Here is a 23660-nt window from a genome sequence, read left to right on the forward strand (position 1 = left end):
CCCCCACCCAGAAAGAGAAGGCTCTGTAGATAATGTCTGTCATCCCCCCACCCAGAAAGAGAAGGCTCTGTAGATAATGTCTGTCATCCCCCCCCACCCAGAAAGAGAAGGCTCTGTAGATAATGTCTGTCACCCCCACCCAGAAAGAGAAGGCTCTGTAGATAATGTCTGTCATCCCCCCCCCACCCAGAAAGAGAAGGCTCTGTAGATAATGTCTGTCATCCCCCCCACCCAGAAAGAGAAGGCTCTGTAGATAATGTCTGTCATCCCCCCACCCAGAAAGAGAAGGCTCTGTAGATAATGTCTGTCATCCCCCCCACCCAGAAAGAGAAGGCTCTGTAGATAATGTCTGTCATCCCCCACCCAGAAAGAGAAGGCTCTGTAGATAATGTCTGTCATCCCCCCACCCAGAAAGAGAAGGCTCTGTAGATAATGTCTGTCATCCCCCCACCCAGAAAGAGAAGGCTCTGTAGATAATGTCTGTCATCCCCCCACCCAGAAAGAGAAGGCTCTGTAGATAATGTCTGTCATCCCCCCCACCCAGAAAGAGAAGGCTCTGTAGATAATGTCTGTCATCCCCCACCCAGAAAGAGAAGGCTCTGTAGATAATGTCTGTCACCCCCCACCCAGAAAGAGAAGGCTCTGTAGATAATGTCTGTCATCCCCCCACCCAGAAAGAGAAGGCTCTGTAGATAATGTCTGTCATCCCCCCGCCCAGAAAGAGAAGGCTCTGTAGATAATGTCTGTCATCCCCCCACCCAGAAAGAGAAGGCTCTGTAGATAATGTCTGTCATCCCCCCACCCAGAAAGAGAAGGCTCTGTAGATAATGTCTGTCATCCCCCCACCCAGAAAGAGAAGGCTCTGTAGATAATGTCTGTCATCCCCCCACCCAGAAAGAGAAGGCTCTGTAGATAATGTCTGTCATCCCCCACCCAGAAAGAGAAGGCTCTGTAGATAATGTCTGTCATCCCCCACCCAGAAAGAGAAGGCTCTGTAGATAATGTCTGTCATCCCCCCACCCAGAAAGAGAAGGCTCTGTAGATAATGTCTGTCATCCCCCCACCCAGAAAGAGAAGGCTCTGTAGATAATGTCTGTCATCCCCCCACCCAGAAAGAGAAGGCTCTGTAGATAATGTCTGTCATCCCCCCACCCAGAAAGAGAAGGCTCTGTAGATAATGTCTGTCATCCCCCCACCCAGAAAGAGAAGGCTCTGTAGATAATGTCTGTCATCCCCCACCCAGAAAGAGAAGGCTCTGTAGATAATGTCTGTCATCCCCCCTCTGTAGATCACCCAGAAAGAGAAGGCTCTGTAGATAATGTCTGTCATCCCCCCACCCAGAAAGAGAAGGCTCTGTAGATAATGTCTGTCATCCCCCCACCCAGAAAGAGAAGGCTCTGTAGATAATGTCTGTCATCCCCCCCCACCCAGAAAGAGAAGGCTCTGTAGATAATGTCTGTCATCCCCCACCCAGAAAGAGAAGGCTCTGTAGATAATGTCTGTCATCCCCCCACCCAGAAAGAGAAGGCTCTGTAGATAATGTCTGTCATCCCCCCACCCAGAAAGAGAAGGCTCTGTAGATAATGTCTGTCATCCCCCACCCAGAAAGAGAAGGCTCTGTAGATAATGTCTGTCATCCCCCCACCCAGAAAGAGAAGGCTCTGTAGATAATGTCTGTCATCCCCCCACCCAGAAAGAGAAGGCTCTGTAGATAATGTCTGTCATCCCCCACCCAGAAAGAGAAGGCTCTGTAGATAATGTCTGTCATCCCCCCACCCAGAAAGAGAAGGCTCTGTAGATAATGTCTGTCATCCCCCCACCCAGAAAGAGAAGGCTCTGTAGATAATGTCTGTCATCCCCCCACCCAGAAAGAGAAGGCTCTGTAGATAATGTCTGTCATCCCCCCACCCAGAAAGAGAAGGCTCTGTAGATAATGTCTGTCATCCCCCCACCCAGAAAGAGAAGGCTCTGTAGATAATGTCTGTCATCCCCCCACCCAGAAAGAGAAGGCTCTGTAGATAATGTCTGTCATCCCCCCACCCAGAAAGAGAAGGCTCTGTAGATAATGTCTGTCATCCCCCCACCCAGAAAGAGAAGGCTCTGTAGATAATGTCTGTCATCCCCCCACCCAGAAAGAGAAGGCTCTGTAGATAATGTCTGTCATCCCCACCCAGAAAGAGAAGGCTCTGTAGATAATGTCTGTCATCCCCCCACCCAGAAAGAGAAGGCTCTGTAGATAATGTCTGTCACCCCCCACCCAGAAAGAGAAGGCTCTGTAGATAATGTCTGTCATCCCCCCACCCAGAAAGAGAAGGCTCTGTAGATAATGTCTGTCATCCCCCCACCCAGAAAGAGAAGGCTCTGTAGATAATGTCTGTCATCCCCCCACCCAGAAAGAGAAGGCTCTGTAGATAATGTCTGTCATCCCCCCCCACCCAGAAAGAGAAGGCTCTGTAGATAATGTCTGTCATCCCCCCACCCAGAAAGAGAAGGCTCTGTAGATAATGTCTGTCATCCCCCCACCCAGAAAGAGAAGGCTCTGTAGATAATGTCTGTCATCCCCCCACCCAGAAAGAGAAGGCTCTGTAGATAATGTCTGTCATCCCCCACCCAGAAAGAGAAGGCTCTGTAGATAATGTCTGTCATCCCCCCACCCAGAAAGAGAAGGCTCTGTAGATAATGTCTGTCATCCCCCCCACCCAGAAAGAGAAGGCTCTGTAGATAATGTCTGTCATCCCCCACCCAGAAAGAGAAGGCTCTGTAGATAATGTCTGTCATCCCCCCACCCAGAAAGAGAAGGCTCTGTAGATAATGTCTGTCATCCCCCCACCCAGAAAGAGAAGGCTCTGTAGATAATGTCTGTCATCCCCCCCCACCCAGAAAGAGAAGGCTCTGTAGATAATGTCTGTCATCCCCCACCCAGAAAGAGAAGGCTCTGTAGATAATGTCTGTCATCCCCCACCCAGAAAGAGAAGGCTCTGTAGATAATGTCTGTCATCCCCCCACCCAGAAAGAGAAGGCTCTGTAGATAATGTCTGTCATCCCCCCACCCAGAAAGAGAAGGCTCTGTAGATAATGTCTGTCATCCCCCACCCAGAAAGAGAAGGCTCTGTAGATAATGTCTGTCATCCCCCCCCACCCAGAAAGAGAAGGCTCTGTAGATAATGTCTGTCATCCCCCCACCCAGAAAGAGAAGGCTCTGTAGATAATGTCTGTCATCCCCCCACCCAGAAAGAGAAGGCTCTGTAGATAATGTCTGTCATCCCCCCACCCAGAAAGAGAAGGCTCTGTAGATAATGTCTGTCATCCCCCCCACCCAGAAAGAGAAGGCTCTGTAGATAATGTCTGTCATCCCCCCACCCAGAAAGAGAAGGCTCTGTAGATAATGTCTGTCATCCCCCCTCACCCAGAAAGAGAAGGCTCTGTAGATAATGTCTGTCATCCCCCCCACCCAGAAAGAGAAGGCTCTGTAGATAATGTCTGTCATCCCCCACCCAGAAAGAGAAGGCTCTGTAGATAATGTCTGTCATCCCCCACCCAGAAAGAGAAGGCTCTGTAGATAATGTCTGTCATCCCCCCACCCAGAAAGAGAAGGCTCTGTAGATAATGTCTGTCATCCCCCCACCCAGAAAGAGAAGGCTCTGTAGATAATGTCTGTCATCCCCCCACCCAGAAAGAGAAGGCTCTGTAGATAATGTCTGTCATCCCCCCACCCAGAAAGAGAAGGCTCTGTAGATAATGTCTGTCATCCCCCACCCAGAAAGAGAAGGCTCTGTAGATAATGTCTGTCATCCCCCCACCCAGAAAGAGAAGGCTCTGTAGATAATGTCTGTCATCCCCCCCACCCAGAAAGAGAAGGCTCTGTAGATAATGTCTGTCATCCCCCCACCCAGAAAGAGAAGGCTCTGTAGATAATGTCTGTCATCCCCCACCCAGAAAGAGAAGGCTCTGTAGATAATGTCTGTCATCCCCCCACCCAGAAAGAGAAGGCTCTGTAGATAATGTCTGTCATCCCCCACCCAGAAAGAGAAGGCTCTGTAGATAATGTCTGTCATCCCCCCACCCAGAAAGAGAAGGCTCTGTAGATAATGTCTGTCATCCCCCCACCCAGAAAGAGAAGGCTCTGTAGATAATGTCTGTCATCCCCCCCACCCAGAAAGAGAAGGCTCTGTAGATAATGTCTGTCATCCCCCACCCAGAAAGAGAAGGCTCTGTAGATAATGTCTGTCATCCCCCCACCCAGAAAGAGAAGGCTCTGTAGATAATGTCTGTCATCCCCCACCCAGAAAGAGAAGGCTCTGTAGATAATGTCTGTCATCCCCCCACCCAGAAAGAGAAGGCTCTGTAGATAATGTCTGTCATCCCCCACCCAGAAAGAGAAGGCTCTGTAGATAATGTCTGTCATCCCCCCCACCCAGAAAGAGAAGGCTCTGTAGATAATGTCTGTCATCCCCCCCACCCAGGAAGAGAAGGCTCTGTAGATAATGTCTGTCATCCCCCCACCCAGAAAGAGAAGGCTCTGTAGATAATGTCTGTCATCCCCCACCCAGAAAGAGAAGGCTCTGTAGATAATGTCTGTCATCCCCCCACCCAGAAAGAGAAGGCTCTGTAGATAATGTCTGTCATCCCCCCACCCAGAAAGAGAAGGCTCTGTAGATAATGTCTGTCATCCCCCCCACCCAGAAAGAGAAGGCTCTGTAGATAATGTCTGTCATCCCCCACCCAGAAAGAGAAGGCTCTGTAGATAATGTCTGTCATCCCCCCACCCAGAAAGAGAAGGCTCTGTAGATAATGTCTGTCATCCCCCACCCAGAAAGAGAAGGCTCTGTAGATAATGTCTGTCATCCCCCCCCACCCAGAAAGAGAAGGCTCTGTAGATAATGTCTGTCATCCCCCCACCCAGAAAGAGAAGGCTCTGTAGATAATGTCTGTCATCCCCCCACCCAGAAAGAGAAGGCTCTGTAGATAATGTCTGTCATCCCCCCACCCAGAAAGAGAAGGCTCTGTAGATAATGTCTGTCATCCCCCACCCAGAAAGAGAAGGCTCTGTAGATAATGTCTGTCACCCCCCCCCGCCCAGAAAGAGAAGGCTCTGTAGATAATGTCTGTCATCCCCCCACCCAGAAAGAGAAGGCTCTGTAGATAATGTCTGTCATCCCCCCACCCAGAAAGAGAAGGCTCTGTAGATAATGTCTGTCATCCCCCACCCAGAAAGAGAAGGCTCTGTAGATAATGTCTGTCATCCCCCCACCCAGAAAGAGAAGGCTCTGTAGATAATGTCTGTCATCCCCCCACCCAGAAAGAGAAGGCTCTGTAGATAATGTCTGTCATCCCCCCACCCAGAAAGAGAAGGCTCTGTAGATAATGTCTGTCATCCCCCCCACCCAGAAAGAGAAGGCTCTGTAGATAATGTCTGTCATCCCCCCACCCAGAAAGAGAAGGCTCTGTAGATAATGTCTGTCATCCCCCCCACCCAGAAAGAGAAGGCTCTGTAGATAATGTCTGTCATCCCCCACCCAGAAAGAGAAGGCTCTGTAGATAATGTCTGTCATCCCCCCACCCAGAAAGAGAAGGCTCTGTAGATAATGTCTGTCATCCCCCCCCACCCAGAAAGAGAAGGCTCTGTAGATAATGTCTGTCATCCCCCACCCAGAAAGAGAAGGCTCTGTAGATAATGTCTGTCATCCCCCCACCCAGAAAGAGAAGGCTCTGTAGATAATGTCTGTCATCCCCCCACCCAGAAAGAGAAGGCTCTGTAGATAATGTCTGTCATCCCCCCACCCAGAAAGAGAAGGCTCTGTAGATAATGTCTGTCATCCCCCACCCAGAAAGAGAAGGCTCTGTAGATAATGTCTGTCATCCCCCACCCAGAAAGAGAAGGCTCTGTAGATAATGTCTGTCATCCCCCCCACCCAGAAAGAGAAGGCTCTGTAGATAATGTCTGTCATCCCCCCACCCAGAAAGAGAAGGCTCTGTAGATAATGTCTGTCATCCCCCACCCAGAAAGAGAAGGCTCTGTAGATAATGTCTGTCATCCCCCCACCCAGAAAGAGAAGGCTCTGTAGATAATGTCTGTCATCCCCCCACCCAGAAAGAGAAGGCTCTGTAGATAATGTCTGTCATCCCCCCACCCAGAAAGAGAAGGCTCTGTAGATAATGTCTGTCATCCCCCCCCACCCAGAAAGAGAAGGCTCTGTAGATAATGTCTGTCATCCCCCCACCCAGAAAGAGAAGGCTCTGTAGATAATGTCTGTCATCCCCCCACCCAGAAAGAGAAGGCTCTGTAGATAATGTCTGTCATCCCCCCACCCAGAAAGAGAAGGCTCTGTAGATAATGTCTGTCATCCCCCCACCCAGAAAGAGAAGGCTCTGTAGATAATGTCTGTCATCCCCCCACCCAGAAAGAGAAGGCTCTGTAGATAATGTCTGTCATCCCCCCACCCAGAAAGAGAAGGCTCTGTAGATAATGTCTGTCATCCCCCCCCCCCCAGAAAGAGAAGGCTCTGTAGATAATGTCTGTCATCCCCCCACCCAGAAAGAGAAGGCTCTGTAGATAATGTCTGTCATCCCCCACCCAGAAAGAGAAGGCTCTGTAGATAATGTCTGTCATCCCCCACCCAGAAAGAGAAGGCTCTGTAGATAATGTCTGTCATCCCCCCACCCAGAAAGAGAAGGCTCTGTAGATAATGTCTGTCACCCCCCACCCAGAAAGAGAAGGCTCTGTAGATAATGTCTGTCATCCCCCCCACCCAGAAAGAGAAGGCTCTGTAGATAATGTCTGTCATCCCCCCCACCCAGAAAGAGAAGGCTCTGTAGATAATGTCTGTCATCCCCCCACCCAGAAAGAGAAGGCTCTGTAGATAATGTCTGTCATCCCCCCACCCAGAAAGAGAAGGCTCTGTAGATAATGTCTGTCATCCCCCACCCAGAAAGAGAAGGCTCTGTAGATAATGTCTGTCATCCCCCCACCCAGAAAGAGAAGGCTCTGTAGATAATGTCTGTCATCCCCCACCCAGAAAGAGAAGGCTCTGTAGATAATGTCTGTCATCCCCCACCCAGAAAGAGAAGGCTCTGTAGATAATGTCTGTCATCCCCCCACCCAGAAAGAGAAGGCTCTGTAGATAATGTCTGTCATCCCCCCACCCAGAAAGAGAAGGCTCTGTAGATAATGTCTGTCACCCCCCGCCCAGAAAGAGAAGGCTCTGTAGATAATGTCTGTCATCCCCCCACCCAGAAAGAGAAGGCTCTGTAGATAATGTCTGTCATCCCCCCACCCAGAAAGAGAAGGCTCTGTAGATAATGTCTGTCATCCCCCCCACCCAGAAAGAGAAGGCTCTGTAGATAATGTCTGTCATCCCCCACCCAGAAAGAGAAGGCTCTGTAGATAATGTCTGTCATCCCCCCACCCAGAAAGAGAAGGCTCTGTAGATAATGTCTGTCATCCCCCACCCAGAAAGAGAAGGCTCTGTAGATAATGTCTGTCATCCCCCCACCCAGAAAGAGAAGGCTCTGTAGATAATGTCTGTCATCCCCCCACCCAGAAAGAGAAGGCTCTGTAGATAATGTCTGTCATCCCCCACCCAGAAAGAGAAGGCTCTGTAGATAATGTCTGTCATCCCCCCACCCAGAAAGAGAAGGCTCTGTAGATAATGTCTGTCATCCCCCCACCCAGAAAGAGAAGGCTCTGTAGATAATGTCTGTCATCCCCCCACCCAGAAAGAGAAGGCTCTGTAGATAATGTCTGTCATCCCCCCACCCAGAAAGAGAAGGCTCTGTAGATAATGTCTGTCACCCCCCACCCAGAAAGAGAAGGCTCTGTAGATAATGTCTGTCATCCCCCCACCCAGAAAGAGAAGGCTCTGTAGATAATGTCTGTCATCCCCCCCCACCCAGAAAGAGAAGGCTCTGTAGATAATGTCTGTCATCCCCCCACCCAGAAAGAGAAGGCTCTGTAGATAATGTCTGTCATCCCCCCACCCAGAAAGAGAAGGCTCTGTAGATAATGTCTGTCATCCCCCACCCAGAAAGAGAAGGCTCTGTAGATAATGTCTGTCATCCCCCACCCAGAAAGAGAAGGCTCTGTAGATAATGTCTTTCATCCCCCCACCCAGAAAGAGAAGGCTCTGTAGATAATGTCTGTCATCCCCCCCCACCCAGAAAGAGAAGGCTCTGTAGATAATGTCTGTCATCCCCCCCCCACCCAGAAAGAGAAGGCTCTGTAGATAATGTCTGTCATCCCCCCCACCCAGAAAGAGAAGGCTCTGTAGATAATGTCTGTCATCCCCCCCACCCAGAAAGAGAAGGCTCTGTAGATAATGTCTGTCATCCCCCACCCAGAAAGAGAAGGCTCTGTAGATAATGTCTGTCATCCCCCACCCAGAAAGAGAAGGCTCTGTAGATAATGTCTGTCATCCCCCCACCCAGAAAGAGAAGGCTCTGTAGATAATGTCTGTCATCCCCCCACCCAGAAAGAGAAGGCTCTGTAGATAATGTCTGTCATCCCCCCACCCAGAAAGAGAAGGCTCTGTAGATAATGTCTGTCATCCCCCCACCCAGAAAGAGAAGGCTCTGTAGATAATGTCTGTCATCCCCCCACCCAGAAAGAGAAGGCTCTGTAGATAATGTCTGTCATCCCCCCACCCAGAAAGAGAAGGCTCTGTAGATAATGTCTGTCATCCCCCCACCCAGAAAGAGAAGGCTCTGTAGATAATGTCTGTCATCCCCCCACCCAGAAAGAGAAGGCTCTGTAGATAATGTCTGTCATCCCCCCACCCAGAAAGAGAAGGCTCTGTAGATAATGTCTGTCATCCCCCCACCCAGAAAGAGAAGGCTCTGTAGATAATGTCTGTCATCCCCCCACCCAGAAAGAGAAGGCTCTGTAGATAATGTCTGTCATCCCCCACCCAGAAAGAGAAGGCTCTGTAGATAATGTCTGTCATCCCCCCCACCCAGAAAGAGAAGGCTCTGTAGATAATGTCTGTCATCCCCCCACCCAGAAAGAGAAGGCTCTGTAGATAATGTCTGTCATCCCCCACCCAGAAAGAGAAGGCTCTGTAGATAATGTCTGTCATCCCCCCACCCAGAAAGAGAAGGCTCTGTAGATAATGTCTGTCATCCCCCACCCAGAAAGAGAAGGCTCTGTAGATAATGTCTGTCATCCCCCCACCCAGAAAGAGAAGGCTCTGTAGATAATGTCTGTCATCCCCCCCACCCAGAAAGAGAAGGCTCTGTAGATAATGTCTGTCATCCCCCCCACCCAGAAAGAGAAGGCTCTGTAGATAATGTCTGTCATCCCCCCACCCAGAAAGAGAAGGCTCTGTAGATAATGTCTGTCATCCCCCCACCCAGAAAGAGAAGGCTCTGTAGATAATGTCTGTCATCCCCCCACCCAGAAAGAGAAGGCTCTGTAGATAATGTCTGTCATCCCCCACCCAGAAAGAGAAGGCTCTGTAGATAATGTCTGTCATCCCCCCACCCAGAAAGAGAAGGCTCTGTAGATAATGTCTGTCATCCCCCCACCCAGAAAGAGAAGGCTCTGTAGATAATGTCTGTCATCCCCCCCCACCCAGAAAGAGAAGGCTCTGTAGATAATGTCTGTCATCCCCCACCCAGAAAGAGAAGGCTCTGTAGATAATGTCTGTCATCCCCCCACCCAGAAAGAGAAGGCTCTGTAGATAATGTCTGTCATCCCCCCACCCAGAAAGAGAAGGCTCTGTAGATAATGTCTGTCATCCCCCCACCCAGAAAGAGAAGGCTCTGTAGATAATGTCTGTCATCCCCCCCACCCAGAAAGAGAAGGCTCTGTAGATAATGTCTGTCATCCCCCCACCCAGAAAGAGAAGGCTCTGTAGATAATGTCTGTCATCCCCCCACCCAGAAAGAGAAGGCTCTGTAGATAATGTCTGTCATCCCCCCCGCCCAGAAAGAGAAGGCTCTGTAGATAATGTCTGTCATCCCCCACCCAGAAAGAGAAGGCTCTGTAGATAATGTCTGTCATCCCCCCCACCCAGAAAGAGAAGGCTCTGTAGATAATGTCTGTCATCCCCCCACCCAGAAAGAGAAGGCTCTGTAGATAATGTCTGTCATCCCCCCACCCAGAAAGAGAAGGCTCTGTAGATAATGTCTGTCATCCCCCCACCCAGAAAGAGAAGGCTCTGTAGATAATGTCTGTCATCCCCCCACCCAGAAAGAGAAGGCTCTGTAGATAATGTCTGTCATCCCCCCACCCAGAAAGAGAAGGCTCTGTAGATAATGTCTGTCATCCCCCACCCAGAAAGAGAAGGCTCTGTAGATAATGTCTGTCATCCCCCCACCCAGAAAGAGAAGGCTCTGTAGATAATGTCTGTCATCCCCCCACCCAGAAAGAGAAGGCTCTGTAGATAATGTCTGTCATCCCCCACCCAGAAAGAGAAGGCTCTGTAGATAATGTCTGTCATCCCCCACCCAGAAAGAGAAGGCTCTGTAGATAATGTCTGTCATCCCCCACCCAGAAAGAGAAGGCTCTGTAGATAATGTCTGTCATCCCCCACCCAGAAAGAGAAGGCTCTGTAGATAATGTCTGTCATCCCCCTGTAGATAATGTCTGTCATCCCCCCACCCAGAAAGAGAAGGCTCTGTAGATAATGTCTGTCATCCCCCACCCAGAAAGAGAAGGCTCTGTAGATAATGTCTGTCATCCCCCCACCCAGAAAGAGAAGGCTCTGTAGATAATGTCTGTCATCCCCCCACCCAGAAAGAGAAGGCTCTGTAGATAATGTCTGTCATCCCCCCACCCAGAAAGAGAAGGCTCTGTAGATAATGTCTGTCATCCCCCCACCCAGAAAGAGAAGGCTCTGTAGATAATGTCTGTCATCCCCCCACCCAGAAAGAGAAGGCTCTGTAGATAATGTCTGTCATCCCCCCACCCAGAAAGAGAAGGCTCTGTAGATAATGTCTGTCATCCCCCCACCCAGAAAGAGAAGGCTCTGTAGATAATGTCTGTCATCCCCCCACCCAGAAAGAGAAGGCTCTGTAGATAATGTCTGTCATCCCCCCACCCAGAAAGAGAAGGCTCTGTAGATAATGTCTGTCATCCCCCCACCCAGAAAGAGAAGGCTCTGTAGATAATGTCTGTCATCCCCCCACCCAGAAAGAGAAGGCTCTGTAGATAATGTCTGTCATCCCCCCCCACCCAGAAAGAGAAGGCTCTGTAGATAATGTCTGTCATCCCCCCACCCAGAAAGAGAAGGCTCTGTAGATAATGTCTGTCATCCCTCCCCCCAGAAAGAGAAGGCTCTGTAGATAATGTCTGTCATCCCCCCCACCCAGAAAGAGAAGGCTCTGTAGATAATGTCTGTCATCCCCCCACCCAGAAAGAGAAGGCTCTGTAGATAATGTCTGTCATCCCCCCACCCAGAAAGAGAAGGCTCTGTAGATAATGTCTGTCACCCCCCACCCAGAAAGAGAAGGCTCTGTAGATAATGTCTGTCATCCCCCCACCCAGAAAGAGAAGGCTCTGTAGATAATGTCTGTCATCCCCCCACCCAGAAAGAGAAGGCTCTGTAGATAATGTCTGTCATCCCCCCACCCAGAAAGAGAAGGCTCTGTAGATAATGTCTGTCATCCCCCCACCCAGAAAGAGAAGGCTCTGTAGATAATGTCTGTCATCCCCCCACCCAGAAAGAAGAGAAGGCTCTGTAGATAATGTCTGTCATCCCCCCACCCAGAAAGAGAAGGCTCTGTAGATAATGTCTGTCATCCCCCCACCCAGAAAGAGAAGGCTCTGTAGATAATGTCTGTCATCCCCCACCCAGAAAGAGAAGGCTCTGTAGATAATGTCTGTCATCCCCCCCCACCCAGAAAGAGAAGGCTCTGTAGATAATGTCTGTCATCCCCCACCCAGAAAGAGAAGGCTCTGTAGATAATGTCTGTCATCCCCCACCCAGAAAGAGAAGGCTCTGTAGATAATGTCTGTCACCCCCCACCCAGAAAGAGAAGGCTCTGTAGATAATGTCTGTCATCCCCCCACCCAGAAAGAGAAGGCTCTGTAGATAATGTCTGTCATCCCCCCACCCAGAAAGAGAAGGCTCTGTAGATAATGTCTGTCATCCCCCCACCCAGAAAGAGAAGGCTCTGTAGATAATGTCTGTCATCCCCCCACCCAGAAAGAGAAGGCTCTGTAGATAATGTCTGTCATCCCCCCACCCAGAAAGAGAAGGCTCTGTAGATAATGTCTGTCATCCCCCCACCCAGAAAGAGAAGGCTCTGTAGATAATGTCTGTCATCCCCCACCCAGAAAGAGAAGGCTCTGTAGATAATGTCTGTCATCCCCCCACCCAGAAAGAGAAGGCTCTGTAGATAATGTCTGTCATCCCCCCACCCAGAAAGAGAAGGCTCTGTAGATAATGTCTGTCATCCCCCCTCTGTAGATAATGTCATCCCCCACCCAGAAAGAGAAGGCTCTGTAGATAATGTCTGTCATCCCCCCACCCAGAAAGAGAAGGCTCTGTAGATAATGTCTGTCATCCCCCCACCCAGAAAGAGAAGGCTCTGTAGATAATGTCTGTCATCCCCCACCCAGAAAGAGAAGGCTCTGTAGATAATGTCTGTCATCCCCCCACCCAGAAAGAGAAGGCTCTGTAGATAATGTCTGTCATCCCCCCACCCAGAAAGAGAAGGCTCTGTAGATAATGTCTGTCATCCCCCCACCCAGAAAGAGAAGGCTCTGTAGATAATGTCTGTCATCCCCCCACCCAGAAAGAGAAGGCTCTGTAGATAATGTCTGTCATCCCCCCACCCAGAAAGAGAAGGCTCTGTAGATAATGTCTGTCATCCCCCCACCCAGAAAGAGAAGGCTCTGTAGATAATGTCTGTCACCCCCACCCAGAAAGAGAAGGCTCTGTAGATAATGTCTGTCATCCCCCCACCCAGAAAGAGAAGGCTCTGTAGATAATGTCTGTCACCCCCACCCAGAAAGAGAAGGCTCTGTAGATAATGTCTGTCATCCCCCCACCCAGAAAGAGAAGGCTCTGTAGATAATGTCTGTCATCCCCCCACCCAGAAAGAGAAGGCTCTGTAGATAATGTCTGTCATCCCCCACCCAGAAAGAGAAGGCTCTGTAGATAATGTCTGTCATCCCCCCACCCAGAAAGAGAAGGCTCTGTAGATAATGTCTGTCATCCCCCACCCAGAAAGAGAAGGCTCTGTAGATAATGTCTGTCATCCCCCCACCCAGAAAGAGAAGGCTCTGTAGATAATGTCTGTCATCCCCCCACCCAGAAAGAGAAGGCTCTGTAGATAATGTCTGTCATCCCCCCCCACCCAGAAAGAGAAGGCTCTGTAGATAATGTCTGTCATCCCCTCTGTAGATAATGTCTGTCACCCAGAAAGAGAAGGCTCTGTAGATAATGTCTGTCATCCCCCCACCCAGAAAGAGAAGGCTCTGTAGATAATGTCTGTCATCCCCCCACCCAGAAAGAGAAGGCTCTGTAGATAATGTCTGTCATCCCCCCACCCAGAAAGAGAAGGCTCTGTAGATAATGTCTGTCATCCCCCCAGAAAGAAGGCTCTGTAGACCCCCCCCAGAAAGAGAAGGCTCTGTAGATAATGTCTGTCACCCCCCACCCAGAAAGAGAAGGCTCTGTAGATAATGTCTGTCATCCCCCCACCCAGAAAGAGAAGGCTCTGTAGATAATGTCTGTCATCCCCCCACCCAGAAAGAGAAGGCTCTGTAGATAATGTCTGTCATCCCCCCACCCAGAAAGAGAAGGCTCTGTAGATAATGTCTGTCATCCCCCCACCCAGAAAGAGAAGGCTCTGTAGATAATGTCTGTCATCCCCCCACCCAGAAAGAGAAGGCTCTGTAGATAATGTCTGTCATCCCCCCACCCAGAAAGAGAAGGCTCTGTAGATAATGTCTGTCATCCCCCCCACCCAGAAAGAGAAGGCTCTGTAGATAATGTCTGTCATCCCCCACCCAGAAAGAGAAGGCTCTGTAGATAATGTCTGTCATCCCCCCACCCAGAAAGAGAAGGCTCTGTAGATAATGTCTGTCATCCCCCACCCAGAAAGAGAAGGCTCTGTAGATAATGTCTGTCATCCCCCCACCCAGAAAGAGAAGGCTCTGTAGATAATGTCTGTCATCCCCCCACCCAGAAAGAGAAGGCTCTGTAGATAATGTCTGTCATCCCCCCACCCAGAAAGAGAAGGCTCTGTAGATAATGTCTGTCATCCCCCCACCCAGAAAGAGAAGGCTCTGTAGATAATGTCTGTCATCCCCCAGAAAGAGAAGGCTCACCCAGAAAGAGAAGGCTCTGTAGATAATGTCTGTCATCCCCCCACCCAGAAAGAGAAGGCTCTGTAGATAATGTCTGTCATCCCCCCCCAGAAAGAGAAGGCTCTGTAGATAATGTCTGTCATCCCCCCCCCCAGAAAGAGAAGGCTCTGTAGATAATGTCTGTCATCCCCCCCACCCAGAAAGAGAAGGCTCTGTAGATAATGTCTGTCATCCCCCCCACCCAGAAAGAGAAGGCTCTGTAGATAATGTCTGTCATCCCCCCACCCAGAAAGAGAAGGCTCTGTAGATAATGTCTGTCATCCCCCCACCCAGAAAGAGAAGGCTCTGTAGATAATGTCTGTCATCCCCCCACCCAGAAAGAGAAGGCTCTGTAGATAATGTCTGTCATCCCCCCACCCAGAAAGAGAAGGCTCTGTAGATAATGTCTGTCATCCCCCCACCCAGAAAGAGAAGGCTCTGTAGATAATGTCTGTCATCCCCCCACCCAGAAAGAGAAGGCTCTGTAGATAATGTCTGTCATCCCCCCACCCAGAAAGAGAAGGCTCTGTAGATAATGTCTGTCATCCCCCCACCCAGAAAGAGAAGGCTCTGTAGATAATGTCTGTCATCCCCCCACCCAGAAAGAGAAGGCTCTGTAGATAATGTCTGTCATCCCCCCCGCCCAGAAAGAGAAGGCTCTGTAGATAATGTCTGTCATCCCCCCACCCAGAAAGAGAAGGCTCTGTAGATAATGTCTGTCATCCCCCACCCAGAAAGAGAAGGCTCTGTAGATAATGTCTGTCATCCCCCACCCAGAAAGAGAAGGCTCTGTAGATAATGTCTGTCATCCCCCCACCCAGAAAGAGAAGGCTCTGTAGATAATGTCTGTCATCCCCCCCCACCCAGAAAGAGAAGGCTCTGTAGATAATGTCTGTCATCCCCCACCCAGAAAGAGAAGGCTCTGTAGATAATGTCTGTCATCCCCCCACCCAGAAAGAGAAGGCTCTGTAGATAATGTCTGTCATCCCCCACCCAGAAAGAGAAGGCTCTGTAGATAATGTCTGTCATCCCCCACCCAGAAAGAGAAGGCTCTGTAGATAATGTCTGTCATCCCCCCCACCCAGAAAGAGAAGGCTCTGTAGATAATGTCTGTCATCCCCCCCCCACCCAGAAAGAGAAGGCTCTGTAGATAATGTCTGTCATCCCCCACCCAGAAAGAGAAGGCTCTGTAGATAATGTCTGTCATCCCCCCACCCAGAAAGAGAAGGCTCTGTAGATAATGTCTGTCATCCCCCACCCAGAAAGAGAAGGCTCTGTAGATAATGTCTGTCATCCCCCACCCAGAAAGAGAAGGCTCTGTAGATAATGTCTGTCATCCCCCCACCCAGAAAGAGAAGGCTCTGTAGATAATGTCTGTCATCCCCCCCACCCAGAAAGAGAAGGCTCTGTAGATAATGTCTGTCATCCCCCCACCCAGAAAGAGAAGGCTCTGTAGATAATGTCTGTCATCCCCCCACCCAGAAAGAGAAGGCTCTGTAGATAATGTCTGTCATCCCCCCACCCAGAAAGAGAAGGCTCTGTAGATAATGTCTGTCATCCCCCCACCCAGAAAGAGAAGGCTCTGTAGATAATGTCTGTCATCCCCCACCCAGAAAGAGAAGGCTCTGTAGATAATGTCTGTCAACCCCCCCCACCCAGAAAGAGAAGGCTCTGTAGATAATGTCTGTCATCCCCCCCACCCAGAAAGAGAAGGCTCTGTAGATAATGTCTGTCATCCCCCCACCCAGAAAGAGAAGGCTCTGTAGATAATGTCTGTCATCCCCCCACCCAGAAAGAGAAGGCTCTGTAGATAATGTCTGTCATCCCCCCACCCAGAAAGAGAAGGCTCTGTAGATAATGTCTGTCATCCCCCCACCCAGAAAGAGAAGGCTCTGTAGATAATGTCATCCCCCCACCCAGAAAGAGAAGGCTCATCCCCCCACCCAGAAAGAGAAGGCTCTGTAGATAATGTCTGTCATCCCCCCACCCAGAAAGAGAAGGCTCTGTAGATAATGTCTGTCATCCCCCCACCCAGAAAGAGAAGGCTCTGTAGATAATGTCTGTCATCCCCCCACCCAGAAAGAGAAGGCTCTGTAGATAATGTCTGTCATCCCCCACCCAGAAAGAGAAGGCTCTGTAGATAATGTCTGTCATCCCCCCACCCAGAAAGAGAAGGCTCTGTAGATAATGTCTGTCATCCCCCCACCCAGAAAGAGAAGGCTCTGTAGATAATGTCTGTCATCCCCCCCCACCCAGAAAGAGAAGGCTCTGTAGATAATGTCTGTCATCCCCCCACCCAGAAAGAGGCTCTGTAAGGCTCTGTAGATAATGTCTGTCATCCCCCCACCCAGAAAGAGAAGGCTCTGTAGATAATGTCTGTCATCCCCCACCCAGAAAGAGAAGGCTCTGTAGATAATGTCTGTCATCCCCCCACCCAGAAAGAGAAGGCTCTGTAGATAATGTCTGTCATCCCCCACCCAGAAAGAGAAGGCTCTGTAGATAATGTCTGTCATCCCCCCACCCAGAAAGAGAAGGCTCTGTAGATAATGTCTGTCATCCCCCCACCCAGAAAGAGAAGGCTCTGTAGATAATGTCTGTCATCCCCCCACCCAGAAAGAGAAGGCTCTGTAGATAATGTCTGTCATCCCCCCACCCAGAAAGAGAAGGCTCTGTAGATAATGTCTGTCATCCCCCCCACCCAGAAAGAGAAGGCTCTGTAGATAATGTCTGTCATCCCCCCCCACCCAGAAAGAGAAGGCTCTGTAGATAATGTCTGTCATCCCCCCACCCAGAAAGAGAAGGCTCTGTAGATAATGTCTGTCATCCCCCCCACCCAGAAAGAGAAGGCTCTGTAGATAATGTCTGTCATCCCCACCCAGAAAGAGAAGGCTCTGTAGATAATGTCTGTCATCCCCCCACCCAGAAAGAGAAGGCTCTGTAGATAATGTCTGTCATCCCCCCACCCAGAAAGAGAAGGCTCTGTAGATAATGTCTGTCATCCCCCCACCCAGAAAGAGAAGGCTCTGTAGATAATGTCTGTCATCCCCCCACCCAGAAAGAGAAGGCTCTGTCATCCCCCACCCAGAAAGAGAAGGCTCTGTAGATAATGTCTGTCATCCCCCCCACCCAGAAAGAGAAGGCTCTGTAGATAATGTCTGTCATCCCCCCACCCAGAAAGAGAAGGCTCTGTAGATAATGTCTGTCATCCCCCCCACCCAGAAAGAGAAGGCTCTGTAGATAATGTCTGTCATCCCCCCACCCAGAAAGAGAAGGCTCTGTAGATAATGTCTGTCATCCCCCCACCCAGAAAGAGAAGGCTCTGTAGATAATGTCTGTCATCCCCCCACCCAGAAAGAGAAGGCTCTGTAGATAATGTCATCCCCCCACCCAGAAAGAGAAGGCTCTGTAGATAATGTCTGTCATCCCCCCACCCAGAAAGAGAAGGCTCTGTAGATAATGTCTGTCATCCCCCACCCAGAAAGAGAAGGCTCTGTAGATAATGTCTGTCATCCCCCCACCCAGAAAGAGAAGGCTCTGTAGATAATGTCTGTCATCCCCCCACCCAGAAAGAGAAGGCTCTGTAGATAATGTCTGTCATCCCCCCACCCAGAAAGAGAAGGCTCTGTAGATAATGTCTGTCATCCCCCACCCAGAAAGAGAAGGCTCTGTAGATAATGTCTGTCATCCCCCCACCCAGAAAGAGAAGGCTCTGTAGATAATGTCTGTCACCCCCCACCCAGAAAGAGAAGGCTCTGTAGATAATGTCTGTCATCCCCCCCACCCAGAAAGAGAAGGCTCTGTAGATAATGTCTGTCATCCCCCCACCCAGAAAGAGAAGGCTCTGTAGATAATGTCTGTCATCCCCCCACCCAGAAAGAGAAGGCTCTGTAGATAATGTCTGTCATCCCCCCACCCAGAAAGAGAAGGCTCTGTAGATAATGTCTGTCATCCCCCCACCCAGAAAGAGAAGGCTCTGTAGATAATCACCCCCCACCCAGAAAGAGAAGGCTCTGTAGATAATGCCTGTCACCCCCCCCCCACCCAGAAAGAGAAGGCTCTGTAGATAATGTCTGTCACCCCCCCCACCCAGAAAGAGAAGGCTGTGAACGACAAGAAGGAGGAGAAGAAAACTAAGAAGGCAGCAGCGAAGGAGAACGCAGAGGCTGCTGAGGAGAACCACTCTGAGAACGGAGATGCCAAGACCAACCAGGTAATATACACCACTATACTGGACATTTTTAACCTTTGAGTCATTTAGTAGTTGCTCTTATCCAGAGCGACTTACAGTTGTGAGTGCGCACATTTTCATACTGGTCCCCCGTGGGTCCCCCACTTGCAACCCTGGTGTTGCAAGTGTCATGCTAGAGGACATGATGCTGGTCATAAAGACATCATGGACTGTAGAGGACATGATGCTGGTCATAACGACATCATGGACTGTAGAGGACATGATGCTGGTCATAAAGACATCATGGACTGTAGAGGACATGATGCTGGTCATAAAGACATCATGGACTGTAGAGGACATGATGCTGGTCATAAAGAGATCATGGACTGTAGAGGACATGATGCTGGTCATAAAGACATCATGGACTGTAGAGGACATGGGGCTGGTCATAAAGACATCATGGACTGTAGAGGACATGGGGCTGGTCATAAAGACATCATGGACTGTAGAGGACATGGGGCTGGTCATAAAGACATCATGGACTGTAGAGGACATGGGGCTGGTCATAAAGACATCATGGACTGTAGAGGACATGGGGCTGGTCATAAAGACATCATGGACTGTAGAGGACATGATGCTGGTCATAAAGACATCATGGACTGTAGAGGACATGGGGCTGGTCATAAAGACATGGACTGTAGAGGACATGATGCTGGTCATAAAGACATCATGGACTGTAGAGGACATGGGGCTGGTCATAAAGACATCATGGACTGTAGAGGACATGATGCTGGTCATAAAGACATCATGGACTGTAGAGGACATGATGCTGGTCATAAAGACATCATGGACTGTAGAGGACATGATGCTGGTCATAAAGACATCATGGACTGTAGAGGACATGATGCTGGTCATAAAGACATCATGGACTGTAGAGGACATGATGCTGGTCATAAAGACATCATGGACTGTAGAGGACATGATGCTGGTCATAAAGACATCATGGACTGTAGAGGACATGGGGCTGGTCATAAAGACATCATGGACTGTAGAGGACATGATGCTGGTCATAAAGACATCATGGACTGTAGAGGACATGATGCTGGTCATAAAGACATCATGGACTGTAGAGGACATGATGCTGGTCATAAAGACATCATGGACTGTAGAGGACCTGATGCTGGTCATAAAGACATCATGGACTGTAGAGGACATGATGCTGGTCATAAAGACATCATGGACTGTAGAGGACATGGGGCTGGTCATAAAGACATCATGGACTGTAGAGGACATGGGGCTGGTCATAAAGACATGGACTGTAGAGGACCTGATGCTGGTCATAAAGACATCATGGACTGTAGAGGACATGGGGCTGGTCATAAAGACATCATGGACTGTAGAGGACATGGGGCTGGTCATAAAGACATGGACTGTAGAGGACCTGATGCTGGTCATAAAGACATCATGGACTGTAGAGGACATGATGCTGGTCATAAAGGGACATTAGAAGACATTGGTCAGCTTGATGGCAGAGATAAGCTCCTGTTTTAGGATGAGAAACTACCAACAGGAATGTCAGGTTGTTCTACTGACCTCTAACCTCTGACCCTGCAGATGGAGGATGCTCCCGAGGCGGAGAAGGAGGAAGCCAAGTCTGAGTAGCAACACTGCCGACCCCTGACCTCCGACCCCCCCCCAGCCTGCCCCAGTGTTCGTGGTCCCCCTCCAAGGCGTATTGTTAACAGAGGAATATTTTTATCAGTGATTTTATAAGTATACTATCTACTATCCGTACAGATTTTTAGCACAAAGCAAAGCTGAGTAATATAATGCAGATCTGCAGTGGTCATATCAACAAAGTGTCTGCAGGCAAGATGAACACACTAAAATGTTTTTTAATGAAACAGCATTTGATGATTGTGTAAGAAGCACAGCGTGTCCCGTCCCATAGTGAGTTGTGTTCCTGTGCCCCCCTCCTCCACAGTTGGTTCTCCTGGGGTTCTACCTTATTCCTGGATGATTAACTGTTTTGATCCCGTCTGTTATGTGCAGTGAGTTCCTTTTGCTTTGTCTAAATGTTCCTGTTTTTACATGAAACATGTTCTAAGCGTGTTGAAAGTGTGTTGTCCAATAAGGAAGAGGAAGAGAGAAATTCCGGGCACAGTGACATGCATGTCTCCAAGGCGACCCTGTAACAGTGACATGCATGTCTCCTAGGCGACCCTGTAACAGTGACATGCATGTCTCCTAGGTGACCCTGTAACAGTGACATGCATGTCTCCTAGGCGACCCTGTAACAGTGACATGCATGTCTCCTGGGTGACCCTGTAACAGTGACATGATGTCTCCTAGGCGACCCTGTAACAGTGACATGCATGTCTCCTAGGCGACCCTGTAACAGTGACATGCATGTCTCCTAGGTGACCCTGTAACAGTGACATGCATGTCTCCTAGGCGACCCTGTAACAGTGACATGCATGTCTCCTGGGTGACCCTGTAACAGTGACATGATGTCTCCTAGGCGACCCTGTAACAGTGACATGCATGTCTCCTAGGCGACCCTGTAACAGTGACATGCATGTCTCCTAGGTGACCCTGTAACAGTGACATGCATGTCTCCTAGGTGACCCTGTAACAGTGACATGCATGTCTCCTAGGCGACCCTGTAACAGTGACATGATGTCTCCTACGCGACCCTGTAACAGTGACATGATGTCTCCTAGGTGACCCTGTAACAGTGACATGATGTCTCCTACGCGACCCTGTAACAGTGACATGCATGTCTCCTACGCGACCCTGTAACAGTGACATGATGTCTCCTAGGTGACCCTGTAACAGTGACATGCATGTCTCCTAGGCGACCCTGTAACAGTGACATGCATGTCTCCTAGGCGACCCTGTAACAGTGACATGATGTCTCCTACGCGACCCTGTAACAGTGACATGATGTCTCCTACGCGACCCTGTAACAGTGACATCATGCATGTCTCCTAGGTGACCCTGTAACAGTGACATGATGTCTCCTAGGCGACCCTGTAACAGTGACATGCATGTCTCCTAGGCGACCCTGTAACAGTGACATGCATGTCTCCTAGGCGACCCTGTAACAGTGACATGCATGTCTCCTACGCGACCCTGTAACAGTGACATCATGCATGTCTCCTAGGTGACCCTGTGACAGTGACATGCATGTCTCCTAGGTGACCCTGTAACAGTGACATGATGTCTCCTACGCGACCCTGTAACAGTGACATGCATGTCTCCTAGGTGACCCTGTAACAGTGACATGATGTCTCCTAGGCGACCCTGTAACAGTGACATGCATGTCTCCTAGGCGACCCTGTAACAGTGACATGCATGTCTCCTAGGTGACCCTGTAACAGTGACATGCATGTCTCCTAGGTGACCCTGTAACAGTGACATGCATGTCTCCTAGGCGACCCTGTAACAGTGACATGATGTCTCCTACGCGACCCTGTAACAGTGACATGCATGTCTCCAAGGCGACACTGTAACAGTGACATGATGTCTCCTACGCGACCCTGTAACAGTGACATGCATGTCTCCTAGGCGACCCTGTAACAGTGACATGCATGTCTCCAAGGCGACCCTGTAACAGTGACATGCATGTCTCCTAGGTGACCCTGTAACAGTGACATGCATGTCTCCTAGGTGACCCTGTAACAGTGACATCATGCATGTCTCCTAGGCGACCCTGTAACAGTGACATCATGCATGTCTCCTAGGCAACCCTGTAACAGTGACATGATGTCTCCTAGGCGACCCTGTAACAGTGACATGCATGTCTCCTAGGCGACCCTGTAACAGTGACATGCATGTCTCCTAGGTGACCCTGTAACAGTGACATGATGTCTCCTAGGCGACCCTGTAACAGTGACATGCATGTCTCCTAGGCGACCCTGTAACAGTGACATGATGTCTCCTAGGCGACCCTGTAACAGTGACATGCATGTCTCCTAGGCGACCCTGTAACAGTGACATGATGTCTCCTAGGCGACCCTGTAACAGTGACATGCATGTCTCCTAGGCGACCCTGTAACAGTGACATGCATGTCTCCTAGGTGACCCTGTAACAGTGACATGCATGTCTCCTAGGTGACCCTGTGACAGTGACATGCATGTCTCCTAGGTGACCCTGTAACAGTGACATGATGTCTCCTAGGCGACCCTGTAACAGTGACATGCATGTCTCCTAGGTGACCCTGTAACAGTGACATGCATGTCTCCTAGGTGACCCTGTAACAGTGACATCATGCATGTCTCCTAGGTGACCCTGTAACAGTGACATCATGCATGTCTCCTAGGCGACCCTGTAACAGTGACATCATGCATGTCTCCTAGGTGACCCTGTAACAGTGACATGCATGTCTCCTAGGTGACCCTGTAACAGTGACATCATGCATGTCTCCTAGGTGATCCTGTAACAGTGACATCATGCATGTCTCCTAGGTGACCCTGTAACAGTGACATGCATGTCTCCTAGGTGACCCTGTAACAGTGACATCATGCATGTCTCCTAGGTGACCCTGTAACAGTGACATGCATGTCTCCTAGGTGACCCTGTAACAGTGACATCATGTCTCCACGACGACAGCAGCCATGTGTGCAACAGCTTTCCATCTTGCTGGTTTTCTAAACACACAGTTTGTTTTAGATAAGAGGTTCTCTGACGTGTGCAGGAGTCTCTGTCCCTCTGATGTTCTGGAATTCTCCAATAAAACGAGTCCTGTCAATTTTCCTCAAAACGTTGTTGAGTCTTTTACATCCTAGCCCGGGGTAGTTTGGTTTGAATTCAAATGTTATTCTGTGTGAAGGCTGTTATAGGTCTGTTGTGGCTTCACTCACAGGTGTGAACTTAGCTCTTGACTAATCCAGAAGGAAAACTAGGGATGTTTTTTTCAGGAACATTAATCCTACTCCGGGATTCTCCATTCTCATGCCTTTTCAAATCTAATTTTATTGGTCACATACACACATTTAGCAGATGTTATTGCGGGTGTAGTGAAATGCTTGGTTCTCCTAGGGTTCTGCCTTCGTCCTGGTTTATTAACTGTTCTCCTTGATGTGTGTTTAGTCCAGGACTAGGACCTACAGTGTTAATGTTAACCACATGTCTCCTCACAGCTGCTCTGTTAGGTAAAATGCTCTATGGCACTGAAAAGCCTGGGTCTCAGTTCT

General features: G+C 49.6%; 1 protein-coding gene across 50 annotated transcripts in view; it reads left to right on the top strand.

The window, feature by feature from the left end:
• Positions 1-23227, top strand: part of LOC118375535 (non-histone chromosomal protein HMG-14A-like) — a 36052-nt gene extending 12825 nt beyond the window's left edge. Inside the window, exons 5-10 of one of the 50 annotated variants that reach the window (XM_052518192.1) lie at positions 18384-18503; positions 20076-21284; positions 21319-22823; positions 22858-22894; positions 22966-23002; positions 23037-23227. In XM_052518192.1, coding sequence (XP_052374152.1) covers positions 18384-18503; positions 20076-20123 — 168 coding nt within the window. In that variant the 3' untranslated portion in view covers positions 20124-21284; positions 21319-22823; positions 22858-22894; positions 22966-23002; positions 23037-23227. Of the gene's footprint in view, positions 1-18383; positions 18504-20075; positions 21285-21318 lie in introns of all 50 variants that reach the window. The other 49 variants (XM_052518206.1, XM_052518216.1, XM_052518224.1 and 46 more) reach the window with 49 other exon arrangements.
• The last annotated feature ends 433 nt before the right edge of the window (positions 23228-23660 follow it).

The sequence above is a fragment of the Oncorhynchus keta genome, chromosome 4 (assembly GCF_023373465.1).
Source record: "Oncorhynchus keta strain PuntledgeMale-10-30-2019 chromosome 4, Oket_V2, whole genome shotgun sequence".
Lineage (NCBI taxonomy): Eukaryota > Metazoa > Chordata > Actinopteri > Salmoniformes > Salmonidae > Oncorhynchus > Oncorhynchus keta.